The sequence below is a fragment of the Lactuca serriola genome, chromosome 2 (assembly GCF_051521515.1).
Source record: "Lactuca serriola cultivar US96UC23 chromosome 2, Lser_US96UC23_V15, whole genome shotgun sequence".
NCBI classification, from domain to species: domain Eukaryota; kingdom Viridiplantae; phylum Streptophyta; class Magnoliopsida; order Asterales; family Asteraceae; genus Lactuca; species Lactuca serriola.
This window is the reverse complement of record NC_136409.1, coordinates 92,370,368-92,380,533: the sequence shown is the minus strand read 5'-3', so window position 1 is coordinate 92,380,533 and position 10,166 is coordinate 92,370,368. Positions and strand designations below refer to the sequence as shown.

Here is a 10,166-nt window from a genome sequence, read left to right as displayed (position 1 = left end):
TTAAAGTACAGCTTCGCTAGAAGCATCCACCAAGCAAGAGTAAACCACCAAAGATGGTAGTCTTTACTTATATATAAGTTGTTCTTAAGATATTAAGAACTTACACAAAATAAGCCTTAACGGAGAAGCAACTTAGTACACTCAAAGCATGCACAAATTGCAAGACATGAAGAGAGGATAGAAGCATTAAGTTCTTAGCAAATAGAGAGAAAAAGAGAAGAGAAGAGTGTGAAAAAACTAACTAGATTTTGGCACTTACTCTTCTTTATATACTAAGAAATATGTAGGAAGGGCTCTTTCAATATATATATATATATATATATATATATATATATATATATATATATATATATATATATATATATATAGAAAGAGAGAGAGAGAGAGAGAGAGAGGAAGGGACCATATCATCTAACTACTCAAAGCATTGCCTTAAAGGACAAGTATGGGTGAACGAGATTAACTAATAAGCGACCATCTTCCCATGAAGATGGACCTACGGTTTTGACTACAAACCAGTCAAAGTTAGTTTTTCTTCTACTTAAAATATTAACTAGTTAGTTACATATGTCAATTAGATGATTACTCAAAGTGTCCAAATAATTATACATGATTTATATATTCATACTTTAAGAATATAACTATTTTTGTTAAATTTTATTATTATTTCCTAGAAACAATAATGTCCAATCTGTTGGTAAAATATTATTTTTATAAAATAATGGTTTTCCATTTAAGTACAAGTGTTTATTATATTTATTAATAATCAAATTACTTTAATAAATAATCAATTAGTAGTAACTTGCTATAAGGTGTGGATCATATATCATTAACAAATATATTTTTATTATGACTATTGGGCATAAAGATCTTTCATATTCCCGATGCCTCATCGAAATACTCATCAACTTGTTTCTTCTAGTAATTGACAACACTGACATTGAGATCTGGTACATTTTTCAGGATATACCGGACCACTGATTAGCAAATGACCTAATCGGTTTTTTCAATGGTGGCAGTTGTAGGAAAGAACCCTTCGGAGATGGTTGCAAACTGTGAAAATCGAGATAAGCAATTTGACGTGAAGATAATGGTGTTATCAAAATTATAGCCTCTGATTTAATTTAGTTACCATAATTTTAGGACAATAAAAAAAGGTTTTATATATATATATATATATATATATATATATATATATATATATATATATATATATATGAAAAAAAAAAGTTGTATAAAATATACTTTTGTATAAAAAAGGTTTTATAAAAAAAAACATTTTTTTTCAAAAAATGTATTTTTATATGTATTTCTCACATTCTTATATGGAATATGTAAAAGAAATGGGGCAATAAAGCGTTTATTAGTTCGTTGGACCGGTGGTAAGCTCTTTGATTATTCGTGCAAGTTACCCGCGTTCGAATCTAACTCGTCCTCTTTTCAACAAACTTTTGCATGTGTATCTGTGTTAATTATCTTCCATAATATAAACAAATTTTAAGAAGCAATAAACAAAATGAGCCTCTGGGTCAGGGCTAACGGCGTCGCCTATGAATGGGCAAGTCCTCGATTCGAAATAGACTTGCTCCCTTATTCTTCTGTGCTTTAAGAATTTGTTTAATAGATTGTTGATGTAGCGATACAATCTGCATGCCATATCAGCAAGAGCCGATAATTCTTCTATGCTTTCAATTGTTTTTAAAAGACATGTTGATGTAACGATACAGTCTGCATGCCACATCAACAAAGGCCAACATATCAACATGTCGGTTGGTAACGTGCTAATCGGACCGTAAAGTTTGAGTTTTTTGTAGCATTAACCCTTTTTAAGGGTTACTTTTTCTTTTATGAAAATGAATAGGTATTAGTTAGCAAACAAAATGTTGTATTTACATGAATTAATAAGATTATGAGATTTTTGGTTCCAAACAAAATTTGTTGGCTTTAACCTATTTTCCATGAATTGGAAAGAATTGACCATAAGGCTTATAAGTTTGAAAAAAAATCAAGAAGCAACATTACTAAAGGCGAAATAGATGGTCTTTTGATGATAGGCATTGAGAGCGTAATCGACCTGAAAATGGCCCATCGGGAACTTTAACCGGACTCCATATCCAACACCAACACCGGCTCCCGGTTTACCATGTCTTAGACCAGGGTTTCCTACAAATAGCAATTGAACTCACTATCACAATCACTATCACATCACTCTTTGGTCTTTACGATTAACAGGATTTACTATATATATAAGCACAAAACATACTTTCACCATTTCATCATTTTGGCCACTCTACTATCTTTTATCAACTTAGTGGTTGAACTATGGAACTAGTATTATAATAATGATAAAAAAGACAGTAGGCAAGTGGCTAAATGAATTGATAAAAAGTCTGTATTTGGGCCAATATGATTAGAAACTAACCAAAAGAGAAAATGTTGCTTTTATTTTGGGAGGGACAACAAAACATAGAAAATAAGTGTCACAAATGCACAAATGGAGGACGTCGAAGTTGTTTAAAGAAAAGGGGAAACACTAACCGGGAACATAGCGACCAGAACCCAAATCAGTTCCACAATCACAGAAGAGAACACCATCAAGCATCAGATTCTGGTAACACAACATAATTCAACGCATCATAATCAACCAACCAAAAACAATGTTTAAAATGTTTGATTAAATCATTTACCAGGATAGATAAACAGCTTTTTTTTAATAGGTATTTGTTAGCAAATAAATGCATTGAACAGGTGAATATCGCATAGCTTGTTCATATCATAATCATATGAAGTAAGAATATACCACAACTTATTTATATGAAGGCTAAATGGCACTGTAACTTCATTTATATGTACGTGTATTAGAGCATCTTACTTCCATTTCTTGTATTACAACATTGTTTTACAGTTTGAAAACTGCTTCAAGTTGGGTGGGATTTTACAAGTAGAATGTTGTGATGAGAATAAATGAAAGTAAATTGGTAGATTTAAGCCTTTATATAATAATATGAGAATGAACATAGAGTCATACATACATACCATAGGGAATGTGAGTTGAGTGTTGGCAACCAAACAAGATCTACCAGATCCAACCGCACCCTCACCATATCCACGTACACTACCAACCCCCCCAATTGCAAATGCTTGGTATGGAGCTATATCACCTACGATAGAACCACCTGTAACGCTGTCACACAAACAAATACATTTATGCCCATGCTATTCAAAATTCAAATTATAAACAAGCACAAAACTTCAAACAACAAAACAGCAACACCCACACAGCACAGGCCTTGTAATGTATTGAATGATATCAATGGGAAAAAGCTTGCAATTTTTTTGCCACCAAAAAAGTCACAGGGACAGATCTCTTGTCTGTGTACAAAAGACGCAAATGCCCTCGAGGATTTGTATAATTTGCAAAATATGTTACAAAGTTTTAAAGGCTTAATAACGTAAATGGGTAACCAACTATTTCTTTCTTTACAAAACACCATTATATTAATATTAAAAAAGTAGTATCAACTGGACAGTTTTGTTCACAAAATACTCTTATTTTATTTTATTTTGTGAACAAAACATTCCAATTGCTTACCTTTTGATGTTACTTTTAAAAACACTATGCTAGTGTTTTGTATAGAAAAAAATAGTTTGTTAACCATTTAACTTAAGACATCAACACATTTTTAAAACTCACCGTCTTTAATTCTTGCATCTTGTTCGCATTTGTTGAAAATTTGCTTTACGCTTAATATATATATATATATATATATATATATATATATATATATATATATATATATTCTCACCTTGCCAAGAGAAATCCAGGACCAACTTTGACTCCCTTTGATGCAGCAAACTTGAACCGGTTAAAAATTAACCACTTTGACATAAGAGGAATTCCTTGTTCTATTTGTAAACTAAACTGAATACAGTAGTACATTTTAAAAAATTAGTAATGCATATGACAAAAATTATGTATTAAATTCACATGTTCCTTTTTTTGCTCATTAAGTAATGGATTATGATGTTTAAAAAATATTTGAGAAAATGAAGGCACACTAGGAGAATTAAAAGGAAAAAATAAATGAGAGAAAACATAGGACTTGATGGTCGTTTCCCTGACTTCCTCTGTTAAGTCATATTATACAGCATACTTTACTGGATTAAGTTATGTCCTCATTAAGAAAGAAACAACACATAATAAGGAAAGAGCAGAGCAATAACCCGTGTGAAACTATGATCATTTGCTTTGGCGAATCTGGACTCTTGTTTCAGTACTACCATATTATCATGAAAATTACCGCTGCATTAAAAAGAATCATAAGACATCTGTCAAAACACATTTAAAAAAAAATCCATAATTACCTGGAAGTCACTGAATATCCATGAAGATCTCTACTTATTGAGTGGCCATCATCATTGACAGGACGGACATGCTACATACCAACATGATACAAGGCTAAATTACTCTCCGCGGTTCACTCAATCAATTAAAAAAAAGAGTCTTCGAGAACACTAACAGACATTATTTATCCATTCAACACTTTTATTCATACAACACTTAATGGTGGGAAAAAACATGCCACTACTTGAAACATTCTTTCCGTGCTTAAAAAGAAAATCAGAAAACGTAATTTCTAAGGTTAAACAAAATAGTTTTCAATTACATAATCAAGATATGTTTGTAAGAAATGCGATATCAATTTTATTTGCTTAGAAATTCAAGGTTGAAGGTTATTTATTAATCTGCTTGATCTTTACTTTAAAAAGCCGAAGAATGTTTAGAGGAAAGGAGTAAGTAAGGAGGGGTATGTAAAACAAAAGAGTGTTTCGTATGTCAATGGGACAAAAATTGAAATATTTTGTCCCACACTAAAGACGAGAATGCCCATAGCCCTACAATTACAAAGCTTGTTGAGTCCAATTAATTTAGGTTGCATATACAAGCGTTGGTTGAGGAGGGTATTCATGTCTTTTGCATAATATTAATTAGTTACCTCAAACTTTATACTAGTTTTGGTGGTCCAATTGGAAGTTCCAGGCTCGTCGAGATCTAGGCCTGCAGAGAAGCGGCATAGATTGACACCTCCACTCCCTGTTTTTGAGAAGTTGTCAACAGGCACACCATGTATCCCAACCTCAGGCGAGATCGAGTGCTGCTCAATTCAATTCATATAATTAATAATATAACCACACGATATTCTGTCTGTAAATTGTTAAAGCACCCTACTTTCATTTCTTTCTGCTACAGCATCATTTTGTACTTTTCATCTTTTTCTTATTAGGAAAAGGAAACTGCACATTATAAAACCTACCCGATTAACATTTTTTCTTTGAAAAATCTCCCCAATTATAGCAATCAAAATTTCTTTGTATTCAGTTGAGATTGCTATAATTCGACAGATTTTTAAAGTACATGGTTGTAATGGAAAGAAATGAAAGTATGTTGCTATAATAAACAAATAAATGTTTTAAATAAAATTGAGTCAGTGATGATTGATACGTTTGGGTAAATTGAAGGAAATAAAATGAGGACAAATTTGTAAAAATTTAGGACGTAATGGGAATCATGCTTTGCCTGGCTTTTTCTATTTAATTCATTCTTTTTGCAATAAACAAATATATAGCTTACTGAGTAATCTTTTTTTTCTCTATTACACACATTAAGTAAAAAAAACAACAACAACAAACCTGAAAGACAAAAGAATGTTGAGCCAGCCATTCAGGCCTAGGCTTCCTGTAAGCAATCAATATATTGGAATCTGAAAGCCCTTTATCCCACAATAGATCAAGCTTCTCACTCTTTCCAAATAAGTTAGGGTGTTTTACACAAAGGCTGAAAAAAAGAAATTAACACATAAGTTGCAAACCCAATTTGCATGAAATGAATCATTATGTTGAAACAAGGATTAACCACCTAAAAATATAAGCAGAAAAAGAAAGTTGTGAGTGTGCTAGTTACTTAGCATATGACTCTGATCTTGGAAGAAATTCACAAAGGGTACTCTAACTTGGAAGTTGGAAACCACGGAACATTTTAAAAACGTTGTATAGATTGTTGAATGATTTTTACAAAATCTATGCAACTTTTTAGTCCAAAGCGCTTAGATATGTCTTGCATTCTTTTTTGGGTAAAAGTGAAAAAAGCAATTGCACTTTCACCATTTTATCGATTTGGCCACTTAACTAATATACGTAGTAATTAAGCCATTATACTTTTTTTGTTATTATAATACTTCAGTGCTAAAACGATTAAAAAAAATCGTTCAAATGGCTAAAATGTGGAATGATGAGAGTACATTGTGTTTTCCTGTGTTTTGCTCTAAGATCAAAATCGCTTAACCGGGAAGAATCATTTTTAAACCGGTAAACAAACTTCAATCATTGATCACTACAAAAAATAGTTAAATGGCTAAATCAATGGTGTGACTAAAATTTTTCGTTCTTTTTTTCAATTAGTTTAGTAAATGTTAAGTGCATTGTCATGTTGATAGGACCCAATAAAAAAAGGCAATGAAAAAGCAATTAAAGATGTTCACGAATAAGATAATGACCTAATAAGCCAACTCTACTAATGATGCCCAGTCACCCAATTCTCTTTGATGATGATAATAAGCATAAAATCCCTTTTATAGATTTTCCAAACTAGAACCCTGCCTTATAAAACTACTAATCCATATCTCTGGCAATAAACAAAAAATCACTAATGTGTATCCCTAAAGACTAATATTTATCCATAAATACTAATACCAAATACTAGTACTTATCTAAGCCTAATAGTTGTATAAGCAAGAGGCAAGTTTTTTTACTGAAAAGTTGATGCAACTGAAATGCTAATCATACCTCCCAACAATAAGCGAAAGTGGACTACTAGTGCCTGAATTTCTGTTTCATACAAAGAAACAATAAACAAAAGCAATAGGGGTCATAATCAATAAAATATCAAAAAGAGAATATGGAATCTATAATAGCAAGTTTCAAGTTTCAACTGGAGTTTATTTGAAAGGTAAGCACAGTCTAGATGACTCGCTAAGATAGGCAAATGAAGTCAACGGGAGCATATTAGCTAGAAAGAATAATGGGACGTCTGGTAAATGCAAAATAATTCTTCTGCATTTATAATTTTGGGTGATTTCGTTCATTGCTAATGGGTTTTGGATTAAACGCACATAGTAGAATATTCATATCCCGGCACCCAGACTATAAATAGGGGAATTACTAGCAAGAACTCACAGGGAAAATATCAATTACTAAAAGAAAGGAAAGTATGAACCAGAAAAAACCTGAAAGAATGAACCATCATAGCAGCACAAAGCCTGTGCGTGAAATCAACATTGAAGTCTATCTTGGCTGTATGAAGTAGCAACAAATTAATCAAACCATAAGGTCACTGACACACAAATTCTAGGGTTTTATCAAACAATGTGGGCGAATTCACGAATTAAATAACTGCGCTTTGCGAATAGCAAAGAGAGCGACACAGTCAATTGAGAAAAATGAAAAAAGAAACAGACCTTTGCCAGCATGGACGCTCTTCTGAGCTCCCATCCGATAACTTTATCAACCATTCAAAAACCAAATTCCTAAAGCTTTAAGAGCGAATACTGTAGAAGGGTTAACGGGTTTAAGGACAAGGAAGCTTGATGGCGCACGATGAGGTTAGTAATCGAAGCAAGTTATCTCTTTCTCTCGTGATTGGTTTTGGTATTTTTGCACATTTTCTCCAAATCTTTTCTTTTTTCCGTATTTTTGTGGACTTGAAATGAGTATATATGTACAACAGCTCCTATGAGAAAAAGGATAAAGAGTAACGTTATCAAGTACAATGTCTCTCGTCTTTCACATCACAATGTAACCACGGGAATTCTTTGTGCGTTTCGGTGCGATTATTAGCTAAAACCTCGTCACTAACCGTAAATGCGGTTAATCTATTTTCAAAACCGCTTGGTGCGGTTAGGGAGTTATTTTTGCGGTGCGGTTAGATCTTTTTTGTGTTGCGGTTATTAACCACAAGGATTTGGTGCGGTTATTTTGTGTGCTTTTTAACCATAGTTTAGAGTTTAAACGGTTTTAAGAGTTCAAACATATTACTTATAATAATAATAAAAAACCATAAGGTATAAAACAATTAATTTAAATCACAAACAACTAATATTTTAAAAACGTCAAATCAATAGTAATTAACAATAAATATCTTAAAATTGTCTGATTTTACCATTTTTCAAGGTTAAACATAAAAAAACAACATTTTTGTCTTCTAAGTGTTTTATCCATCTTTCATCCATGAAACTTGTCGTATTTTTAATATTTTATATATTAATAATTAATAAAAAAAAATGTATATAATATATACGGTGCAGTGCGGTTTTTTTACGGTATTTAAAAACTAATAACTGCACCGCACCTCAAAATTGCGGTTTTTGAAAAACATAAAACTTCACCATCGGTTTTTATTGCGGTTGTGGTTTATGTGGTTTTTGCGGTTAATTTTAATTGCAATGCGGTTTTTGCTCACCCCTGCATGTAACGTCAGGTTATATTAATAAAATCCCAATTTTCTTTTAAATGTGGTCCAGCCACTATTTTATATATTTTTTTTAAATATTCTAATTATTCATAGTTAATAATTATTAAATTAACAATTATATATTTATTTACTATTTAAATAAATAATATTAATCAAAATACGTATAAATAATTAATAATATATAATGGATCAAATTAGAAAGAAAAAGATAATGTGAAACAAGAACGTCATATACAAATTATCAGGATAATAAAAATTAGTTCCAGACCATTAGTAAAGTATAAGTTAATTGATTTTGAAGAAATATTCACATCAGATAAGTAAATTGATTAACCGGATAAAAACAATAAAAAAAATATTAATTATATATATACTTAGTTGCAGGGAGTCTTATCTACAGTAACTTTTTTGGTTTTTTTTTGGTTTTTTTTTTTTTGGTCGTCTTATTTTTTTACGTTTTCTTTCTTCGACCTAAAGTTGTCTTTCATATAGAATTGTTCTTTTCGACAGGTCTTCTTGATATTTTTTTACACTTTGCCATATTATTTTTATTTGTTTTTTAGTCGGTTACTCTCTCCACCACCTCTCCCACTTGATCAGATAATCAGATGTTGCACCGCTATGGACATCAGTCATTATCTTTTTCCCTCCATTAAATCGCAATTAAATATCGACGACCCTTCACTTATTCCACCGCCTCAATACTGCTTCCTTCTCTTTTCAAACCGACGCAACTCTACTCCAACACCTCTGCCTTTTTCCCCAAATTAGGTGACTTTCTAGGATGAATATGCTTCGGTTGACGTTTTCTGACTCTGTGTCCGTCAGCTTTTTATTTAGCAAGGTCAAAGAAATGGTGAAGGAGAAACCGACGAGTACTTTTGGAGCACGGTGGGTTGATTTCCACCTGATTTATGGGGTATGTAGTTCTAAATTATTGGTTCCTTTATGAGTATTTTATAGCTCAATTTTAATGTTCTTAGGAAGCAGGACTCGGATGGATTTGCAGGCACCACGATTATAGCTCAATTTCAGCACTCATCGTTGTGTACACCGCCTCCATCACTTTTGTATCACCGACGAACCCTTCCGTCCCTTCATGTCTTCTCCGGTAAGTGTGATTACAAAATGAATTTAACTGATTTATGTGTATGAATTAATAGTAAGCTGATAAATCGTTATTATTCTGCTTAGTAACTTTTTTGTTGATTTGAGTGTGAATTTTTTTTATATGTATGTGTGAATTGTTTATTAGAATACAAATTTGATCTTTTTTCTGCTATTTCATTTATGCAGAAAGCAAAACCAACACAACATATTGTTTGGGGGATTAATGAACTTGCGAATTGAAGTATGCAGATTTGATGATTTGTTTTTGTGACAACCCGAAGTTTGTTTCATCATTTGTAACCCTTTCCGTTAATAAATTCGTCGTTTTCAAATTCGTTTCCGTTTACGTTATTAAATTAAGTCATAAATTTGAGATTTGCTATTATGACTTAATGGGTGTCCAAACGCATTTAGAACTCATAATAACACCCCATTTTAGTAATCGGAAAATTTCGACCATATCGGGTTACGGTAACTTAATCGGGTGTGACCAAAAGCCACGTCTAACGTCGGTATCGGGTAGAATTCC

The 10,166-nt window shown here is 32.0% G+C and overlaps 1 protein-coding gene across 2 annotated transcripts; it reads right to left on the bottom strand.

Annotated features, from left to right (window-relative positions):
- Nucleotides 1-1,868: 1,868 nt before the first annotated feature.
- LOC145086502 (Outer membrane OMP85 family protein) lies at nt 1,869-7,749 on the bottom strand. Of its 2 annotated transcripts, XM_079024273.1 has the most exons (11): nt 7,515-7,749; nt 7,284-7,350; nt 6,844-6,885; nt 5,692-5,836; nt 4,998-5,156; nt 4,366-4,436; nt 4,225-4,303; nt 3,807-3,922; nt 3,037-3,184; nt 2,539-2,608; nt 1,869-2,163 (listed from the first exon to the last, which is right to left on the bottom strand). In XM_079024273.1, the coding sequence occupies exons 1-11, from the start codon at nt 7,546-7,548 to the stop codon at nt 2,006-2,008; spliced, it is 1,089 nt and encodes a 362-aa protein (XP_078880399.1). In that variant the 5' UTR covers nt 7,549-7,749; the 3' UTR covers nt 1,869-2,005. The 2 variants fall into 2 exon arrangements, with proteins under 2 accessions (XP_078880399.1, XP_078880400.1); XM_079024274.1 differs by lacking the exon at nt 6,844-6,885.
- Between the last annotated feature and the right edge of the window lie 2,417 nt (nt 7,750-10,166).